The 22,799-nt window shown below is 43.9% G+C and overlaps 2 protein-coding genes and 1 pseudogene across 3 annotated transcripts; 1 reads left to right on the top strand and 2 right to left on the bottom strand.

Annotated features, from left to right (window-relative positions):
* Nucleotides 1–272: 272 nt before the first annotated feature.
* On the top strand, nt 273–8,745 carry LOC311034066 (arrestin domain-containing protein 2-like; the record flags this gene model as incomplete). The annotated part of the gene is made up of 7 exons (XM_084041806.1): nt 273–555; nt 2,506–2,723; nt 4,124–4,226; nt 6,268–6,530; nt 7,754–7,916; nt 8,391–8,476; nt 8,716–8,745. The coding sequence occupies 7 exons, from the start codon at nt 273–275 to the stop codon at nt 8,743–8,745; spliced, it is 1,146 nt and encodes a 381-aa protein (XP_083897932.1).
* Nucleotides 8,746–17,477: 8,732 nt separating this feature from the next.
* Nucleotides 17,478–18,988, bottom strand: LOC311065403 (lipoamide acyltransferase component of branched-chain alpha-keto acid dehydrogenase complex, mitochondrial-like; annotated as a pseudogene). Its single transcript has one exon. The product of its transcript is annotated as a lipoamide acyltransferase component of branched-chain alpha-keto acid dehydrogenase complex, mitochondrial-like (transcript).
* A 1,181-nt stretch (nt 18,989–20,169) lies between these two features.
* On the bottom strand, nt 20,170–20,856 carry LOC311034067 (SEC14-like protein 1; the record flags this gene model as incomplete). Its single annotated transcript, XM_084041807.1, has 1 exon — nt 20,170–20,856. One exon carries the CDS (start codon nt 20,854–20,856, stop codon nt 20,170–20,172), a length of 687 nt encoding a protein of 228 aa, XP_083897933.1.
* Between the last annotated feature and the right edge of the window lie 1,943 nt (nt 20,857–22,799).

Raw genomic sequence — 22,799 nt, forward strand, 5'->3', positions numbered from 1 at the left:
CCCTGTATATACATTTCAGCCATTTGAAAATAGCCGATCTACAAGCTCACAATGCATCTCCCAGCAACATTTTATGAGCATTTTATGCATTTGAAAACTTTTGTTTGATACCAATACCTTTGTACTTTTTACTCAAGTACATTTTTAATTTCGGACTTTTACAACAGAATATGTCTAACATCGCAGTATTGATACTTTTTACTTAAGTAAAAAAAAAAAAAAAAACATCTGAGTACTTCTTCCACCACTGTCAATTATAGAGAGATCTCAAGATGATTTTCGACGAGCTGAAGCACTTCGACATAGTGTTCGATTCCCCGGACACCCCGCTGTCCTCCCCTCCTGTGTTCAGCGGAGGGGACGCGGTGTCCGGCCGCGTGCTGGTGGAGCTGTCCGCGGCCTGCAGCCTGCAGACCATCAAGCTCCAGGCCAAGGGGGTCGCCAAGGTCCGCTTCACCGACTGGTACCTGCCCACCGAGGACGAGGATTACACCAGGGAGTACAGCGACGAGGAGGAGTACCTGATCCGGAGAGAGGTGCTCCTTCTGCGGGCAGGTAAGAGAGAGAGAACCCCCCCCCCGGTCTGATCTCCACGATGGCACGATCACATGTTATCTTATCAGTGGTGGAAGAAGTAGGCTACTCACATTTTTTACTTAGGTAAAAGTATCAGTACTGCAATGTAGACATAATCTTTTACAAGTAAAAGTCCGGAGTTTAACATTTACTTGAGTAAAAGTATAAAAGTATTGGCATCAAAATGTACTTAAAGTAGCAAAAGTAAAAGTAGCCTATACTCATTATGCAGAATGTCCCATTTCAAATGCATAAACAATATTTTGAAAATAGCAGATCTACAAGCTCGCAAGGCATTGTGAGCTTGTAGATCTGCTATTTTCAAATGGCCAAAATGTATCTATGGCTGAAGTGGTTAATGTATGTTTTGTAACAATAATCAAAATCTATAACTAGTAACTATAAGTTTTCAAATAATTGTTGTGGAGCAAAAGTACAATATTTGGATCCGAGATGTAGTGGAGTAAAAGTATTGGAAATTGGAAATGCTCAAGTAAAGTAAAAATACCTAAAAATTGTAGGCTACTTAGGTTTACAGTACTTACGTAAATGTACGTGAGTTACTTTCCACCACTGGTCTGATCTCCATGATCACATGTTATCCCGAACCTTTTCATGTCAAGGAACCCCCATCTGAATATATCAAATATTTGTATTTGTGTTATAAAAAAACAAAACAAAAAACAAGATTTATTTGAAAATAGCCGATCTACAAGCTCACAATGTGTGTAGTAGAGCTTGTAGATCGGTAGGGTTAAGGTGGTTAAGCTGCTTTGCTTTTGCTGCAGGGAACCCCCTGGAACACCCCTCAACCCCTGGATGTCTCAAACTTTTTCATGTCAAGGAACCCCCAAATTAATATGTATATTTGTCCTGCTTTTTTTTACATTGCGTGCCAGGGACTCCACAATTTGTGTAGTTAAAATGTTACAAACACTTTCCAGATTTATTTGAAAATAGCCGATCTACAAGCTCACACTGCTTGTAGTCTAGACTCTAGAGCTTGTAGAATAGATTTGAAGTGGTTAAGCTGATTTTGCATTTGCTGGGGGCAAATGCAAAATGCTGAAGTTTTTCTATTTTCACACCTACTCTTGCAGAGAGACAGAGAGTGTCTTTAATCCTTTGTGTTCTTGAGAAAAAACTAAGCACGTTCAATGGGAGAACCAGTCCTTTGTGCAAGCAGAGAAGGAAGGTAGGAGCCATGTGATTGTTTTTGCTCCTGTGCTGCGGTCATGGAAAGCAAACTGTTTGTAGGCTGTTTGTTGAGGTGTTGAATACAACACCAGAGATATTTCATATTACCATACTTTTAGCTGAGTGTCAAGAACTAAAAGAACAACTCCTATCCTTTGAACTGGTGATAAACCACGCCAAAAACGTTTTGTTAATGTTTAGCAGTGGTGGAAAAAGTACTCACATTTTTTTTTTAGATTAAGTTAAAGTATCAATACTGCAATGTAGAAATACTCTGTTAAAGTAAAAGTCCGGAGGGTCCCCAGCTAAATGATGGACAGCGACCAAATGGACCCTTATGGGTCTATAACTCTGAGAGTGTACAAATGGAACCAAATGGACCCTAACGGGTCCATTTGGTTCCATTTGTACACTCTCAGAGTTAAATTAACATTGATTTTACAATATGAATTGGGGTCCCAGAGACATACATGCCATTAAATGGGGGTCCGTAGCCTAATGCATGTTAAACTGGGGGTCCTTGAAATTAAGATGGTTGAAAGCACTGCTAGAGAGCCGTAAAAATCTTCTATTATGGGGGTCCCTGGCTTATCCTTTCAAATGGGGGTCCGCGGGCTAATAAGTGTCAATTTGGGGGTCCTTGACATGAAAAAGTTTGAGAACCACTGCTTTACACCACTGAAACATGGTAGTATGAATGTTAACGTGCATCATTTGTTTTCCGTCCCTCAGATAATGGAAAGCCCACCCTGCTCCCTGCAGGCAGACATGAGTTCCCCTTCAGTTTCCAGCTTCCAGAAGAGACCCTGGTGACGTCCTTCGAAGGGAAACACGGCAGCATCCGTTACTGGGTGAAAGTGAAGCTCCACCGACCCTGGGCCTCCGTCACGGAGGTCAAGAAAGAGTTTACGTTCATCGAACCCATCAACGTCAACACACCCACCCTACTGGTACGGAAATACATGCGCAAAAATCGACCCGCAGCTGTACCACTGCAAAAATTGCTCAAATTCACATACACTCACATAGAAAAAACATCAGCTTTTATGCTTTGTCAGCAGTGGTGTAGAGTAACTAAGTATATTTACTCAAGTACTGTACTTAAGTACAATTTTTAGGTACTTTTACTTTACTGGAGTATTTCCAATTGTCTATACTTTTACTTCTACTCCGCTACATCTCAGAGGCAAATATTGTACTTTTACTCCACTACAATGATTTGAAAACTTAAGTTACTAGTTACTTTGCAGGTATAAATTATTACATTATAAAACATACATTAACCACTTTAGCACTATTTTATACCTAGGCGATTTGAAAATAGCCGATCTACAAGCGTTGTGAGCTTGTAGATCGTCTATTTTCAAACATTTTTGTACTTTTACTTTTGGTACTTTAAGTATATTTTAATACCAATAATTTTGTACTTTTACCTCAAGTAACATTTTGAACACAGGCCTTTACTTGTAACAGAGTATTTTTATAATGTGGTATTGCTACTTTTACTTAAGTAAAAAAATGTGAGTACTTGTTCCACCACTGATTTTCACCCAGTGCAACATTATCACTCCGCCGTAATCTGAAGACTCAACCCTTCAGACTCCTCCGTAGCCTGTAGCACTTGCCGTAATGCCGTAGCCATGACGACCGTATAGGCTTATGCAAAGGTTAACATGTAATTTAGATAGCATGTCATGTAGACAGATGCCAGGTTCATTTTTGACCTGCCACCCTATAGTTTGTATAGTTTCAATGTACAGAATTTGATTATACTGTTTAGAGTCTAAACAGTATAATAAAAAAAGATGTCATCTATCATCAGTCTAAACTTTAGACTGATGACAGGTTCTTGGTTTACCTGTGATCCTGGATTACTATTTCTATGCATTTGATGTATTACCTTTTGTTTACCGTGCTTACTGTAAATCGCTCTGGATTAAGAACGTCTGCTAAATGCCTAAATCAGGGGTCTTCAACAGGGGGTCCGGGACCCCTAGGGGGTCCTCAGAGTTACTACAGGGGGTCCGCCAAGCTCACAACGCTGCGAGGCGTTGTGAGCTTGTAGATCTGCTATTTTTGGCTAAAGAGGTATATGTGTAGAGGGAAAAAAGAGCAGACCAAGTAAACAAAAAAGGTTTAATCTGAAACACAATTTTATACAATATAGAGGAGGGGGTCCCTGCTTCATCTCTCTCTCAGCTAGGGGGTCCTTGGCCTGAAAACGTTGAAGACCCCTGGCCTAAACTGTAAATTGTAATCAATTGCCCTGATGAAACATTGTACTGTGACAAAACATTTTGCTTGTTTCTACCGAGTGACTTATGCATGTAAACATGTTTTTTTTTCTCAGACATCACAGTCTGTCACCAAAGCAAAGAATGTGACCGTGTGGTTACGGAACATTGGACACCTGTCCATAAAGGCTCAGATCCTCCGCCAGGGCTACACACCAGGTGAGAGACGAGCTCTTTTCTAATCAACATTCCACCTTTGATTCTGCCATTGTTTAAGGTTTTGTGTTGGTGGGAGGACCTTACAAACAGGATGGAGACCAGGATTGAGGATGTAGGCCTACAGCTAGGTGTAGAACAGTGGTGGAAAAAGTACTAAAATGTTTTACTTAAGTAAAAGTATCAATACTGCAATGTAGAAATACTCTTGTTACAAGCAAAAGTCCGGAATTCAAGATGTGCTTGAGTAAAAGTACAAAAGTATTGTCATCAAAATGAACTTAAAGTACCAAAAATAGAAAGTACTCAGAATGTCCCATTTCACAACGTTTTCAAATATATAAAAAAAAAGAAATGTATATAGGGCTGAAGTGGTTTTGTAATAATAATCAAAAATCTACAAAGTAACTAGTAACTAACGTTTTAAAATAATTGTAGTGGAGTAAAAGTATAATATTTGCCTCTGAGATGTAGTGGAGTAGAAGTGAAAGTACTGAAAATTGGAAATACTCCAGTAAAGTAAAGATACCTCAAAATTGTACTTAAGTACAGTACTTGAGTAAATGTACTTAGTTACTTTACACCAGTGCCAGGGGGTGGTCAAAAAACACGCGCTAGCGTGCACGTCCATGCCTCTGTGAGACTGCATGCCCGCTGCATCGAATCAAGCGGTGCGACCGTGAATGCCTGGGTGATTTGCATACATACCACGGCTGTAGGAGCCCAGCATGCAGCTCTGTTGTTGGTACTTAAAAGAAACAATAGACAGCCGCGAACGGCACTTCGCACCTCACCACCCCCGCTTCTATACTGGGGGCCCTATCTTCCTAAAAGGTTTGGGCCTTACTCCTTATGCCTAAACCTTTAAGGCATTTTTTACTATTTTGAAAAACATTTGAAAATTGTGAAAACACGTTGGGAGCTTGTAGATCGGCTAATTTAACTATTTAAAAATGTTTTTCAAAATAGTAAAACATGTCAAAAACACAAAAAAGCATTGCTGTCTCTGTTTGTTGAAGAGGGACACATTTTCTTAATGCTGAATTATAGAGCTTCAGCTGATAAAGTATGTACATTTAACTAAAGAGATTGCGCATAGTCATATACATGTGAAAGAACGCAATGGTAACAAGCTGCTGTCTTTATTGCGTTGTATGATATATATAAGCATAATAAACATAATACACACATGTATTAAATTTCTCAGTCACCAAGACTGATTTCAGTCATTTGGATTCCATAGAAGCCAGCGTGTCTTCTATGGAAGCATGTTGCGCAGCGAAAATAGCCGATCTACAAGCTCTCAATGCGTCTGCGACGCATTGAGAGCTTGTAGAAAGGCTATGCTCTACAATTCGGTTATTTTAGAGCATTTGAAGTGGTCAAACTAGCAATATGTTCATAAGTATCTTCCATAATATCTTAATCGTCTCGGATATGTCATATAAAAGCAAAGGTTAAAGCCTGAGTCTGTGATTTCTTCACATGGTTGGCAGTATGTAGAACAGCAGGAACAATATTACTAAAGCATCCTAATTGTACATAATGTATTCATTGTTTAGGAATCGGCGCTAGTGTGTGTGGGGGATCCTTTAACACGGTTTCACAAATCGCACATTAGGACATTTTCAGTCGTGAGATTTAAACTAGCTTGAATCCATGAATACAATGATATAGCCTACATTGGTTACCACCAATGTTATGTTTATTATCAATAAAGAGGTCAAAGTGAAAGCTTGCTGTCACAGTTTTGTTCGTATAATGCTGAGTTTTACACAGCTTCAGCAAGAGGGACGGGGGACGTTAAGCAAAAGCAGGGACGTGAGCAAAGATAGGGCCCTGGGTCTATACTTATATTTCGCCGAAATAGCCGATCTACTACTCACAACTCACAATGCCGTCGTAACGCTTGTACAGTAGATCTATTTTCTCTGAATATTTGCCATTGTTTTTGCCGAATATGTTCTCCCAGAATGATTTGGGACGCAAGGGTTCATCTGGTTAACCCCCCCCCCCTCCCCCCTCTCCACAACTGTGCTCTCAGGCGAGGTCATTCCCGTGTTCGCTGAGTTCGACAACGCCACCTCTCGGGCGGTGGTGCCCAAGGCCTACATCACCCAGACCCAGACCTTCATCACCACCGGCGAGGGAACGACGAAGAAGGAATGTTCCGTGGTGGCGACGCTCTGTGGCGCCGAGGTTGGAGCGCAGTGCCTGGCGATGTGGGTCGGCCGTCCCATCAGGATCCCCAGGGTGGAACCCTCCATTCTGCAGTGCCCCATCATCAAAGTGGAGTACATGCTCAGAGTAAGCATTTTTTTTTCTGTTTGTGTGATTTACAATGAGAGGAAAAACACTAAACAAGCCACTCAATGGAAGTTGAGCACTTTAACCCATTGAGACCTGAAGCCGATTCTACATGTCTCCTAAATTTCAACAGTATTCTCAAAAACATATGTTTCTGTATCAGTGGTGCTCAATTTTTTTCATGTCAAGGACCCCCAAAATTATATGTATTCGGCCACGGACCCCCATCTGAAAAAAATGTGTTCCAGGGACCCCCAGAAACAAAGATTTTAGTTAAAAATGTTCGCTTTAACATTCAAAGATTATTCAAAGATTTGCACACATTTTCACGATTTTTCAAAAATAGCAGATCTACAAGCTCGTAGCGCGGCACTCGGTGCCGCGCTATGAGCTTGTATATCTGCTATTTTTGAATAGCCCAAAGTGTAAAATAATGCTTTTTAGCTCAAATCTAAAAATGACACAGTTCCAGGTCTTAATGGGTTAATGATTTCAGAGTGCATGTATCTTTGTATACCTTTGTGGTGCCAGCGGGGATAGAACCGTGGCAGTGCTCTACTGATATGCAATAGACAGGAAATCAAACCCGTAGCTACAAAGGGAGCATACAGTATTCTTTACAAATAATAATAACGCATGTGCCCAAGACTTGATGTTACATGCAGTGGTGGAAAAAGTACTTACGTTATTTGACTTAAGTAAAAGTAATAATACCGCAATATAGAAGTACTCTGTTACAAGTTAAAGTCCGGAATTCTAAATGTGCTTGAGTAGAAGTACAAAAGTATTGGTATGAAAATATGCTTAAAGTACCAAAAGCAAAAGTACAACATTTTTTGAAAATAGCAGATCTACAAGATCACAACGCGTTGCGAACTTGTAGATCGGCTATTTTCAAATAGCCTATACGTATAAAATAGGGCTAAAGTGGTTAATGTTTGCTTTATAATGTAGTCATTTATCTGTGCAAAGTAAGTAGTAACTAAAGTTTTCAAATAATTGTAATGGAGTAAAAGTACAATATTTGAGATGTAGTGGAGTAGAAGTAAAAGTATAGACACTTGGAAATACTCCAGTAAATTAAAAGTACCTCAAAATTTCACTTAAGTACAGTACTTGAATACATGTGCTTAGTTACTTGTGTGTACATAATAATGCATGTGCCCAAAACGTGATGTCACACATGTCCTAAAGCCGTGCTCTCCCATGGTGCTTTTCCTCAGGTTTTTGTGGAAATTCGCGGCACGTCCAAGCTGTGTGTGGAGCTGCCTCTGGTGATGGGCACCATCCCTCTCCGCCTGTCTGGCGAGAGCAGACTGCAGGCCGTCTCTAGTCCCTACCTGGAGTGGCTCAACGTAGCCTTCCCAGAGCATCAGCATCCTGCGCGTAAGTATCTTGTCTTAACCACTTAAAGGAGTACCTAGGTCAGCCAAAAAATTACCTGTTTCCTATCAGTTACACACCTCATGAAGCATTGGATTCATGAAGATTGTTTTGTTTTTGTCCAAGTCCTGAGCCAATAATTTGATGATGATAATAAAGACCCTAATGTATCCGGTTGGAGACACAATGAGTCTCCTTTATGTCTCCTACCGTATACATTAGGGTCTTTATTATTAGCATGCTTCATGGGGTGTGTAATTGATAGGAAATAAGTACATTTTTGGGTGAACTACTCCTTTAAATCCTTATTGTGGTGAAGGCTTTCACAGAAAATAGCAGATCACTGTCAGCTATTTTCAGCGAAAGCCTTCCTCACAATAACAGAAAACAGAAAAGACACTAGTTTAGAGCCCAGAGGGTTGTTCTAAAGTCCAGACATGAACCTCAAATCTCACTTTATGTTTTCCCTCCCCTCAGCAGCTCCTCCTGAATACAGCTCTGTGGTCACAGAGGAGGAGGCAGAACAATACACCTCCTCCTCATCTCCTCCTGCTTACTGCGAGGTGGGTAGCGTCTCCTCACCAATACAAACCCCCCTGCTCGTCCATTTACCCAGTCTGCTTTAGTTTGGCTTAGTTATTATTACATATAGAGAAGAATGTACAGTCTGTGTAAGGAAGATGAAACGGTAAAACAAACATCTCTCAAGTGAAACAAAGAAACGGTCATGAGCCAGATTGAAAGTCTACTATGTGTTTTATTCTTGAAACTCAGCCGTGTTTTCTCTCCATCGTGTGTACAGGTTGACCCCTACCCTCAGCCCTTGTCATGAGACCTCACCTCACTGAGTGACCTGCTGAACCAGGAGCCTCATCCGAGCCTCCTACCTGGATCACTTCTCTCTGATAATGGACCAACTGTCTGTTTGACAGAGAATCTCCCCCAAACTCTTTTTCAGCGCAGAAAGACAGAGAGACATGTTACCGTTCAGTCAAGATAAAACCAGGAACGAAGTACCGCCAGTTCCTAGTCCTCCAAGTGATTCTGGCTTTTATATGAAAGCCCTCAGAACGTCCGCGCTCATCAATGAATCCCTCACAAGAAGCTTGTTCAGAGTTGGATGGAGTTTAGGACATTTTGTGAAATAGCTCCTTCGGCCAGACAATCAGTTTCATGGATGACCAGACTAGCAAGAGAAATGCACACACACACACGCACATGCACATTTCACATGTTACGCACACTGGCACACGACACTTTGGATATCAGGATTGCACACGCAAAGATATGCACACTATGTAAATGCACATACACATATACAGTGGCGTGCACAGACATTTTGAGGGGCAGATGCTCAAGTAAATTATACTTTTTTTTTGTTTACTTGGTCTGCTCTTTTTCCCCTCTACACCTATACCTCTTTGCCAAAAATAGCCGATCTACAAGCCCACAACGCCTCGCGCTGCGAGGCGTTGTGGGCTTGTAGATCTGCTATTTTTGGCTAAAGTTCTCCTCAGAAAAGGGATGCTAGGTTTCGAGTGGTTATGGTAAAAAGAAAAATCATATCACATAAAGATTTGGCGGACCCCCTGTAGTAACTCCGAGGACCCCCTATGGGTCCCGGACCCCCTGTTGAAGACCCCCCTGTTGTGTACCCCTTTTTTCTCAAAAGGGCACTTCTGGTCAAGTGGGCAAAGGGCAGGTGCTCTAGCACCACCTAGAGTCTATCTGTGCACGTCCCTGCACACACACACACACACACACACACACACACACACACACACACTACGCACACTGGCACATGACACTTTGGATGTCAGGTTTGCACACGCAAGCATATGCACACTATGTAAATGCACATACACATATACTGTAGATACATGTAAATAGATATTTATACACACATACTATGCAGTGTGCACATGCACATAGTAGGAAGTACAGTAGGAACCAAGCACACAGCACCTTCAAGTACCTCAAAGTACGGTATGCTATGACTAATGTACATACTTTTCTCACTGTTGTTGCTATTATTTATCGTTGTGTTACTGTTGTTATTGCTGCTACAATGCCGAGGAACCAAAACCAAAGAATTGTATACTTTGTATATAAGATGTAACAATAAACATCTAAAAGCTTGAATCGTTTGTTTGTTTATAAGGCGAGAGTTGGAGCTGCAGATGGTGTCACAGACCGATGGTTTCACAAACCTTTTAGCTCAAGAACCAAAATAGAAATTAAACGTTTGCCCGTGACTCAAACTAGTGAAAATGTCTTAAACTTCTTTTAATATTTATTTATGGAATTATTAGATTTTTTGATGTTATTTATGAAATGCTTTTGAAAAAATGTTGGAATTGTTTTTAATTGATGAAAAGTTGTGACTGTTTTGGTTTTAACTTTTAAAAATCTTTTGAAATAATATATTTTTTTATGTAGGAAACAAAAAAAGGGGGATATTTACTCGCGCGACCCATGAAAATTCCTGTGTTCTAAACATGTTAGATTAATTGGAAACACCCGTCCTTGGTTCTGGTGACCGATATTATCCTTCTAATACATGAGGATATATAAAAAATGAAAAAAGTGAAAAAACACGGACACATTAAGAGGGCAGGATGAGTCACCAGAACCAAGGACGGTTTTATATAGTATAGTTTGAAGTAACAATGGGTTTGTATAGGAATAGGTATTAGGATATAGTGTCTGATAAAATGAATATCAAATATCTAAATACTGAATCAAGCAACTTAAAAACTGTCTGGGGGCCTCACAAAAGCCTGAGTAGACGATAAGATGACCCATTTTGTTGTTTTAAAGTGAAATATCCCTCTTAAAATAATTCTCACTGCTTACTACTTACAAGTAAGCCTTTAGTGCTAGTGGGAATGTAATGTGCTCTGTATGTATAAGGTAAATGAGGTGAGCCTCCTGAGCTGGGTTGGACTAACAGTGAGGACATGAGCTTCATGGCTGGTTTATCTCTGACCTTTATGCAAAGCAGATCTGCAGGACAGCAGCTTTCATTGCTGTTACCGTCTTTACTCTTTAACGTCCAGTCAGACCGCCAGCCAGCCAGACAGACAGCCAGACAGACTGCCAGACTTTAACCATTGTGGCTGTGCTGAGTCCACCAGGGTCTTTTGCGCCCACCACCAACGTAACGATGCTACCTGTGGTGTTCCTGGCCAGTGCATTCTACACTCTGTTCGGTGGAGGCTGTCGAGGAAGGTCTCTGTTGTTAGTGTCAGGAGGAGGATGGGTTCTGTTGGGTTCTTCCTCTGGACTGGTTCGGGGCCACAGTGTGAGGGTTCGGTACCGGATGGATTTGCAAGTAAATGGTGGTTCGGACGTACTGGACGGTCCAGGATCAGGAGGCGTCAGAAGCGTGTTGGAGACCAGTTCGTCAACAGGACTACATAAGATCCAGGGGGCAGTGCTGGAAAAAGTATACTCACATTTTTTTTTTACTTAAGTAAAAGTATCAATACTGCAATGTAGAAATACTCTGTTACGAGTAAAAGTCCAGAATTCAAAATGTACTTGAGTAAAAGCACAAAAGTATTCGCATCAAAATATATATACTTAAAGGTTTTCTTTGGTTAAAATAAGTGTTAAATAGCTCTATATTCTGATAGTACTCATTGCTATAGAGTGTTTGTTCAGTAAAAGGAGTCTCCTTGTCTCTCCACCTCTTTATTAAACAGAAAATGCATTTTCGTTTCAGTTTCAGTTTAATTTCCAATTTTATCCAATCAGGATAGAGAACTCAATTAGGATATAGATTAAACAAGTGAAATTAGAAGTGATGACACTAAGAAATGAGCAGACAAAATTGGAACTGGAACACTATAAAAAATGAAGCTTAAAATGGGTACTTTCTCCTGTTTGCCTGAAATTTTGACACCTACCGGAAAATGTATTTCTGTTTATTAAAGAGCTGGAGAGACGGGGAGACTCCTGTTACTGAACAAACACTCTATAGTAATGATTACCATCAGAATATAGTGCTTTAACCTTTTAACAAAATACTTTTTGTTTTAACCAAAAAATATCACTTACCCTACGTTTAAAAGTACCAAAAGTAGAAAGTAGGCTAAAAAGTACAATATATTTGCCTCTGAGACATAGAATTGAGTACAGTACTTGTGTAAATGTACTTAGTTACTTTACACCACTGGCAGGGGGACATGATGGTGGAGTCTGTGGAGAACCTCCAGAATCAAGGCGACGACAGTCTTCCAGACCAGCGGGTGTTTGCTTTCCATCGGCTCGACATCACCGTGGCGTCTGAGCTGACCCTGACGTCTGGCAAGGAAGAGAGAGAGCTGGAGATGGTGGAGAAGGAGGATGCTGGGATGGAGAGGGAGGACCAGGGGGAAGGGGAGGACGGGGAGAGGAGCCCCTCGGTGGTGAAGGCTGTGGGGGGAGACGTGTACCTGGAATCACACGGAAGACAGGGGACAGGGTTGGACCTCCATGGCATAACAGGTCAGACTGCACACCAAGGTTACTTAAGTTTTTATAGGTTTTTTAGGTTTATTTTTCTGTTCTGATTTTCAATTTCAGGTTAGTTTTAAATTGTTTTTAAAGTTGGTTCAGTTGAATTTTTTTTTTTGAAAAGGTTTTAGTTGAGTTTTTATTAGATTTAGTGTTAGTTTTAGTTCTTCATCAAAATCTTCATCATTTGTCAGGAGCGAGATTCAAAGAGAGAGAGAGAGACAGACAGACAGACAGACAGACAGACAGAGAGAGAGAGAGAGAGAGAGAGAGAGAGAGAGAGAGAGAGAGAGAGAGAGAGAGAGAGAGAGAGAGAGCAACAGAGTCAAACTAATCTCTCTCAGTGAGCAAACTGTATTTGACTGGTAATGTTGATAAGAGAGAAGTGAGAAGAACTGTATTATTGCTCTCGTCTCCTGTTGTGTCCCGTTTCATTCCATTCACTTCCGTTCCTTCAAGTGTTCAAATGAAAGTTGTCAGTGAAGTTGTCTGTCTGTCTTCCTGTCTGTCTTCCAGGAGTCGTTCTCCATGTTGGCATCAGCTTCAGTGGAGGCCGGACCCAGGTGGAGGCCGGACCCAGACGGAGGGGAGGACAGGTGGAGGACGGTGGAGGTCGAGACAGCAAAAAGTGGGGACATGATTCTGATTCTGACAAGGAGGGGAAGGAGGCCGTGCCTCTCTCCGTACCGTCCACCATGCGAAGGGAACTGAACGAGGAGCTCACTGATGCTAAAGCTAAAGCTAACGATGCTGATCCCAGAGTACCACACCAGGATCTCACTGCCACTAAGGCTAACGCTAATGATACTGATCCCAGGGTACGACACCAGGATCTCACTGCCTCTCAGGCTAATGCTAATGATACTGATCCCAGGGTACCACACCAGGATGTCACTACCACCGACGCTACGGCCGATGCTAACAATGTTGATCCCAAAGTACCCCACCAGCATGTCACTACAAGACAGAAACATGACCTAACACGACACACCAGCGAAACGCCTAACAGTGAAGTCAGTGTTGAGTCTGACTACAGAAACCTGGTCACCGGAGAAGACGTCCTCTCACCTCCATCCTACCACGATATCCTACCCACCCCCTCACCCCTCCACCCGCCTCCGCTACCGTCTGCCGATTCCTTTACCACAGGGAGGGAAGACCGACAACGGACAGGGAGAAATGAGGAGGGGGTGGCCGAGGGACAGACAAACGGGGAGAGAAGGGGACAAAAAGAGACAGAAGGAGAGAAGGTGAACGAGAGCAAAGGAAAGAAAGAGAAAGAAAGAAGTGCAATCAGGGAGGCTGGCCAGCTGCAGCCATATTCGTGGTGGACAGTGAGGGTAGAGCGCCTGGGAGTTCTGGCTCTTCTTCTTCTGTCTACAGTCATGCTCGTCATAGCCTGCCTGGTTATGTGGTGCCCACACTGGCACAACAAACACAGACGCCTCCACTGCTGCCCCGAGAAACATGGCTGTCTCCGCTGCTGCCCCGACAAACATAGCTGCCTCCGCTGCTGTCCCGACAAACATGGCTGCTTTCGCTGCCACAACAAACATGGCAGCCTCTGCTGCCCCAACAAACATGGCTGCCTTTGCTGCTCCAACAAACATGGCTACCACTACCGACATGACACAAATGCCTGCCATCACTGGAACCAACACCCGGGAGACAACAATTGTATCCATGGCAACAAACAAAGTATCCTCGGCGAAAGAGACACGGGCTGTCTTTTGGGTATCAATCAGGATGTTCTGGACCAAGGTAAACGTATGGCATGCCATTTGTCCGACAGCCCACTATTCCGAAGTACCGTTTGTCCGACGGCCCCCATTATAATTTACCCTAACTAAGGCTGTCACGATCAACTAGGGCTGTCACGATTATGAAATTGTTGGCTTTTAGGCTTCGTAAACAAAAGGTGCACAGGGCAGATATGACAAATATGTGTTTTGAGCTTGTAGATTGGCTATTTCCACTATCTTTGAAAATGTTTTCTGGGACGTCGGAATAATGGGCTGCCCCCTCTATTTCAGTGCTATTTGAATGATGAAGACAGTGAAGACAGACAGACAGACAGACAGACAGACAGACAGACAGTGAATGCATTGGAAAATGGTCGGCAGTAATGTCACTCAATTAAGTTGTCTCAGTGTAACTTTCTTTTGCTATGCAGATTTTGGATAATTTCTAAAGAACATGCTTTCATTGCTTTCATCCTCATTATCAGGTTACCACTGGGACACTTCTGATTGGCTGCCAGAGCATGACGGAAGAAACAGCCCTTTCTCTTCTTCTGACCCGGCCCCGATGGAGAATGAGCCTCATCCAGTGCTGTGTCACACCCTGATGCACAGGATCCAGCCGGAGACAGAGTCCCTGCCCCCAAGGGACCGGACCCAGCCTCCGACCACTAAACGGCTCCGTTCCCAAAGCGAGCCTGTCAGCAATAAGTGTCATTCAAATGCCCCAATGTCCCACTGCGAGCCAGACAGCCACCAGTACCGATGCTGTCCGGAACCTGAGCCTAAAGAACTCGACCTGCACCAACTCTGTATGTCTCACCCATCCACCCATCACCCATCCACCCTGCCGGCGCTCAGCCCACCTCAACAAGCAAAGGCCCAGCTCCATCCCCGTGGCAACGGGGGGCGATGTTTGCTCGGAGCCCACGGGCAGACGCTCTGCGGCGCCGGGCCCATGCAGCGGCTGACCGGCCCACTGGATCGCCCCGGATCTGGATCAACCACACCACCACCATCATCGCCCTCTCCATCTCCCTGTTGTTCCCTCGCCTCGCCTTCTTCGTCTCCGGCAACCCGTGGCCCCTGCTCTCCACACCCGCCGCCCTCACCCTCCTTTTCTACGTCGTCCTCCCCCCACTCTGTCCGTCTACCTCGAACCTCTGCCTCCTATCCGTACCTGCCTCCCCGTGCCCACTCCTCCTCCTCATCCTCCTCCTGCTCTCACTTGGAAGGTTTGCAGATTCTGGAGAACGGGGAGGCGGGGAGGAGAGAGGAGCGTCAAGACCTCTTTGGTTATCTGTCTGCCTGAGACTGGAGTCACCGCATGACCACACGACTCATACACTGTAAAATCCTCAGTGTTCATTTCACTCCAAAAGGGTGCCAGTGTAACCAAAGTGACCTATGAGGGTTTCTACACTCTCAAAATTAAAGTTAAATTAACAATGAATGCGCCATCGTGGTTGTATCCCTCCAAACTGTTTCAGTTTACTATGTCTGTCCAGACTCCTCCTATCAAGAAATACCACAAACTAAAGCAGGGGTCTGTTATGTTTTTCAGGCCATGGACCCCTAGCCAAGAGAGAGTGGAGAGACGAAGCAGGGACCCCCACTATAGCATAACATTTTGTTGCATATTCATTTATTTTTCTTTTTTGAGAAAGCCTTCCAATCAACTTGATGATAGGCTGATTGTCTCACCAATGTCTGTTGACCATTGATACTAGTGTGGAAGTTTTCAATGGGTTTTTCTTTTAAGTGCCTATGTGTTTCCTCCAAGTGATGTGTCTTTGTTTACACACATTTTGCTAATATGTTGATAATGTGTATGCTCAGACATTTACACATTCTTGGAGGAAAAACGTTACCACGCAAAGATTTTCCCCAGATTTATATAAATAAAGAAGTATTTGTTTTCATCACTCACAATACATATAAATGCATGTGTCATAATTACAGTATGACATAACATGTATGCGCAGTACAGGGCAGGTCCGTGGGTCAAAAGTAACATAGTAATATAACTTGTAATGTTGTTACCGGTACTTGCTCTTGATACCAAGTAATACGTAATGTAACATTTTACCTTATCAAGGAGTAATAAATGTTGTTTACTATATTCTGTCATTAATTACCATAGATAGAGTGTTGAGTATGATTTACTTTGATGGCTAATGCCGCTTGTAATCTGGAAATGATTTATCTACAAAAGGTAACATCATAATGTTCTTGGAAATCTAACGTGCAAATGTCCTATAAAGCGGCATTTCCATACCAGCCATTAGAATCATACTTTACTTTTGATTTTCTTTTATTGCCTGTATTGAGTTAATGCAGTAGTTTTAGGTTGTTTTATATATTGTAATATGAACTAGTGCAGTACCCATTTCAGTGTAGTACTCTGAAGCCTGTCTATGATGTCAGTCATCTATGACACACACACACACACACACACACACACACACACACACACACACACACACACACACACACACACACACACACACACACACACACACACACACACACACACACACACACACAGATACACAGATATTCCTGGGTTTATAAAGATGTAAAAGACAAAATGTAATGGTGTTCAAATGTAAATAGAAAGTACGGTACTGTAGGGGAAAAAGGTTTCTCAAGTCAAAGTAATGACTTGACTGACTTGACTTGACAGGTGAAAGTGCGAACTCAATGTGCTTCAAATTAAAATACAACAATAGTAGCAAAATACATCAAAGTAGCAAAAAAAGCATTAGTGACCACCCTAACCTCCCACCCACAATTGTACAGAAAGCAGAAATTACACGATGTCTCACTTCAAATCATGCAAAGCGCAGAAAAACAAAAGGCTTGCATGACAGAAACACCAGAAACTGCAGACGTTCGCTGACAGACAATCAATCACGCAAGCCGGTTGTAAAGAATCCTGTCCTGTTTTGCTTTTGTTTGTTTGTGTTTTGTGTAGTGGGCTGTTATTTGTTTCTGTTACTGTTGGTAGTCATGGCTGCCCGTTCCCACCTGATGTAGTGGGGGAGTCCCAACTGGAGCAGCCTTTTTTATTAGGGTGCTAAATCCAAATAATGATTGACGTTTCAATGCTACTGCATCGAAACGTCAGTGTGTTCTCTCTACGTTTATGCACTGAGAAGAAATGGAAAGGGAGTACTGCCGTGCCTCAGCCAAACGAAGGCAGGTTCTGGTGCATCACAGAAGCACAACAACATAGCATAGACGTATACGAACACACTGACGTTTCGAAAACATTAGTGTGTCGAAACATTAGTGTGTTCTCTCTACGTTTATGCAAGTAGGTTCATTTTAGATCCAAGATGGTGAGGGGATTCTCCAAATATTGCCTCCACAGGTTGGAGAAGCGACACATGGTAGCACCGTCGATGATCCTGTGGTCAGCTGACCAGCTGACATTCATGACGTGAGCTTTGACTACATCCCCTCGCGAGTCGAACCTGGGGAGAGTCCGGACGGTCCCCAGAGCACCGATCGCCACCTCTGGAGGAAGAATGACTGGCTTGGCGTACGTCCCTCCGATTGAGCCGATGTTGGACAGGGTGAAGGTTCCTCTTGTGAGGTCAGAGGTTCCCAGCTGACCGGCGGCTCCCAGAGCCTGCAGGCGGTTCAGTTCCCGAGCGACGTCGAACACGCCGAGCAGCTGAACGTTCTTCACGTTGGGAACCAGCAGGCCCTGACCGGTGTCCATGGCCAGGCCGATGTTGTGAGACGCCTTGTAGGTGATGTTCTGACAGCCTTCGTCCACTGACGCGTTGAGAGTGGGGAAGTGCAGCAGAGCGAGTGATGCGGCCTTTATGAAGAAGGGCATATAGCTCAGTTTGAGTCCGCGAGCCTCCATCACCGGTCTGAGCTCTGAGCGCAGAGCGACGAGCCGCGTCAGATCCACCTCGTCGCAGTAGCCGAAGTGGGGAATCTTCAGGGCTGCCGTCGTGGTTTTCACCATGGCTTTGTGGAAGCCTGTCAGAGGTTCAGTAACGTCTTTCCCTGTGAAGACGGGTTTGGGTTTGGCCGTGGCCGGCTGCGGAACACTGGGCGGAGCCTTATCTCGAGGAGTGTGGATGTCCTGGAAGAGCTGAGTCGGAGGCAAGCCGGCTCCGGTCTGCTTGGCCAGGTAGTCTAGTACATCCTGTTTGAAAATGCGACCATCACGGCCCGTTCCAACAACCTCACTCAGTTCAATGTGGTTCTCCTTGGCCAGTTGTCGTACGCAAAGTGTGGCCAGAGTAATATGACTGCCGTTCATCGCCTGGTGGTCGTGCTCATCGCGGGACGTGGCTGGAGTCTCGACCACCTCCCACGCAGCCTGGGTCACCTCTGGACCGGACTGCGTCTCGATGTCCACCAGTGGCTTTCCAACTAAAGCTGTGTCTCCCACATCATAGTAGAGTTTGCGTACGATTCCGTCATACCGACTGGTTATTGTCACAGAGGCTTTGTCACTCTGGACCTCACAGACGCTATCAAACTGAGCCACCTGGTCTCCTTCCTTCACGTGCCATTCTGTGACGGTGACCTCCATGATTCCCTCTCCAATGTCTGACAGTTTGAACTTATGTATGGGTCCCTGACTCCTGGAAGTGGTGTGTACTATAGTCTGGGGTTGCAGAGGGGGTGTAAGGGCCTCATGGAAGTGCTGTGTACCAGCCTGACATTGCAGAGGCGAGGCAGGAAAGGAGAGTAAGCCTGGATCATTTTGTTGCCTTTAAACACCTGGACTCTGAAACAGCAACGTTTGTACTGGTGTGACAGTAAAGCTCTTGATAAGGTCATTGAGCATCTAGTAACTGCTGCCATCGTGCCCACTTGCTTGCACGTGACACTAGGCACTGGGTTATTAGTGAAGCGCTAACACAGTTATTTAGTGTCACAGCTGTGCGCTGATTGGACAGAGTGTGTTGACAATTTCACGGCTGCTATGGTATGCAGAGATCAATTACACTGTCTGATGTCATGTACCTCCATACTAGGACGACAAGACAAACATGGAACTCCATATTTGGGCACCTCCATATTTGGGCAAGACTGACATGGAACTTCATATAATGCAGTGTTTCCCAAAGTGGGGTCTGGGGGCCCCAGTAGTCCTTCAGGGGCTTCCAGGGGGTCCCCAGCTAAAATGAGTTTAACCATTTTAACCCTATACATTGGCTTTTTGAAAGAAGCCAACGTGATGAGCGCTGTGAGCTTGTCGATCTGCTACTTTAACAAAAAAATCTTGGAAAAGATTTGGAATATGTTTGAAACATTAACAACACAAACCTTGTATGGGAGTCTCTGGCACACTATCTTTTCAGATGGGAGCTGTTAGCTAATGGACTTTAATGAAATAAAAAATCACACCCTGTGTGAAGGAAGCGGTGCCTTCGATGAGCCCCGTATTGATGTTGTCATCAATATTTGTTTATAGCCCAGCCAATAAGAATGTCCGGGTGTGTCCGGACAGACACACGGACACACGGACACACGGACACACAGACAAAGTCAGATATAGAGCGGTTGGCACCGCTAAAAATTCAATGAAAAAAAAAAAAAAGATAATTAAAGAAATAGTTTAAAACACACACTCTAACCCACTCAGACCATATTCACACAGCGGCCATATTGGAATTTAACATTGAAAGTGCCACCCCGTTGCCGTGGAAACCGGGGTGGCACTTCATTGACTTAATATCAACATGGCCGCCGTGTGAATATGGTCTGAGTATAACAGAATGCATGGTGGAGTCAGATATATGCATGTATTAACAACCATGCGAGCTTAAACAAGCAGTTATTTACTGTTTCTCTAGTCCCTGGCCTTGTCCAGATTGAAATCCCTCGCCCGGAGGAACCGCAGCAAATGCTGGCCCTTTGGAATCTTTCCCTTGTGAGTCTCTTAGCCAAGCCACTGGCGCAGTCGACAGCTAGTTCTCCTGCAGAGGCGTTAAGTGTCCTATAGGGTTGTAATATGTCTGATGTAGTCTGCGTCCAGCTTGTCATCGGTTGAGCCAGCCTGTTACTCCGTGGGAATGGCAGGCTCCATCCTGGCCCGCCCCATTGGCATTGGGCACTGAGATGGCTGTGGCTGTGGAGAGGGACAGCTGGGGCATCGCAGTGGCAACCGGAGAGGCCAACGGAGGACTCCAGCGAGGGATGGAAGTGATTCCCTCTTCCGCCAGCTCTTTCATGTAGTATTCTATAATCTCTTTACCCTTGTCAAAATAACCGGCATACTGTTTCATGGCGATCTTCTCCGCCGTGCTCTCGAAGCCAAAGAAGGACTTTATGTCCAGGGTGGCCGTCTGCTCGAAGCACGTCCAGTCCTCGTTCTCTGGATGGACCTTATAGGTGCAGATCTCGTGGACGACGAGTCTGTTGGAGAACGACTCGTTGTTCACCTCGATGTGCATCGTCCTCTCTTTGCGGTTCAGCGTGTTCTTCTGAATGAAGTATAAGTAGTCCACACCAGCCATCTTCTTGATAAGCCAGCTGTCCACGTTAACTGTACAGCGCCTCTCGGTGACCAGAATAGAACCATCCTCTCTTTGGCTCTCGCCGAGGACGTCACAGTCCACAACCACAGGGACCAGGGGACACGTAGGGAACCTCCTCACGTACGCCGCCATAATTAATTCAAATGGATGTTTGTAGACGATCACGGGCGACTGGTATTCCTGCACCATTGTTAGTTTTAATCCACCAGCAGCCAAAACAAGCTAACACAAGACCGTAGCACAAACACCTAGGAGGTAACAAACATATTTTACAACAAATTCCGCCCCCCTTTCGGGTTGGAACACTAGTTTCAGATGAGCATGTGAAGCAACACGATGCTATTTAGACCGCTGCTATATCTGTGAAGCAAGGTTTGGCGACCCCTTTTTATTCACGCAAGTAATATATACGTGACATCACTGGTGATGCTGACATCCATTATTTAGGCATTGTGTAAGCGTGACATCACTGGTAATGCTGACATCCATATTTGGGCATTCAGTTGCTGATGTCATGTCACCGTATAGTGCAGTGTCCATATTTGTGCATGACCGTATTGAGCATTGAGGGGGCGACATCCTAAAATCATCCTGTTAAAATTGGCTTCAGGGAGGGCGAGCAGGGGCGTGGGTGGGCGGGCGCACAACGTCACCACGCTCATGTCACCATGACTCAGCCATAACCATATAAGGAGTTCCCAATGCAGCTACGCCCAAATATAGAATGTGTTGTCTAACCTCATCAGGCGCAAACAAATCAGTACGCTCAATATATGGGCACAAAAAGGGGCATGCCTATATATGGGCATATACTGATGACATCAGGGATCTCCACATATGGGCATAAAGGGGACAAGGACTGACAAATACAAAGATCTCCATATATGGGCATAAAAGGGACACGGGTAGACAGACAGATACAGAGATCTCCATGAATGAATCATGATGTGGTTCGTTCATGATGAACCCATTGAAGTGCCCCACACAATCCACTGGAGGGCGTCATTGCATAGATAATAACGGTAAAAGGTACGCTCTTGTTTCTTAGCCTGGTAAACCACCCTGGTCGCGGAATTCACATTTCATTTGATTTCAGCAATCAAATGAAATGTGAATGGGTGGTTTACCAGGCTAATTGTTTCTGGCTATGGCAGAGTATGGAAGAGCAGCGGGTGCAGCCCTCTCATGTTGGTGACTCAGTCAGAATAAAAATAATAAACCGCAACTCCTTCAAAAGTCAGTAGGCCTATAGCTATGGTCGTATAATAATTGTATTTTTATCGACTGTGTTTAATGTCTTGGGCCAGAAGGATTTTGCATGAGTTATGTATGCTAAGGAATTTTAGAACGAGCGACGGCCCCGCCCCCGTCCATTGAGTTCAATGGACAGGTGGCGCCATCTCGAGGGGTCTTCTCAGCTATTAATTTCAATGGTGTGACGCCACGTTCTTTTCTATCATACTGTTAACGTAGGTAAGGTCATAATGTTTAAAAAAAAAAAAAGAACCTTGGAGATGCCGGGGATTGAACCCGGGGCCTCATACATGCAAAGCATGCGCTCTACCACTGAGCTACATCCCCTTCGTATAGCCCTATGTTATATTGATATTATTTATATGTGTTGCCACTGCTCCTCCTGTCTGTGGCGCTATCCCAGCAAATCACATCAGTAGCCTATATTACTAAACAGTAACAACACATATGACATGTTTATGTTTTTTTCGCCATTTATTTTATGATAAAAGGTTACTATCAGCTCCCATTAGCTCAACAAACTCAGGCTCCCCCTTGGTGAAGTTTGACATAGACGGGGGTAATTTTTTCCACTTTGAAGTTTGAATATCCGGTCATGTGCGGATACGGAAACAAAGTGTATTGCTTACATTTATGTGTTCGTGGAAGTTACCGGATACAGTAGGCGGGTCCTACCATGGGTCCTACGCGAACCCTTTTTCTACCCCTTGTTTTTCAGTAGCGGGGGGCGGGGGGCGGGCGAAGTATAAAAAGTATAAAATAGGGTTGATTAAAGTGTTTAATCAATGTATTTGATAGTAAAAAATCTATAAACATTCTTTTTTAAAGAATGCGGTTCTATGAATTGGTCCATCATCATCAAGATGATCAACATTTTT

This window comes from Gymnoscopelus microlampas, assembly GCF_963454915.1.
Source record: "Gymnoscopelus microlampas genome assembly, chromosome: 18".
Classification (NCBI taxonomy): domain Eukaryota; kingdom Metazoa; phylum Chordata; class Actinopteri; order Myctophiformes; family Myctophidae; genus Gymnoscopelus; species Gymnoscopelus microlampas.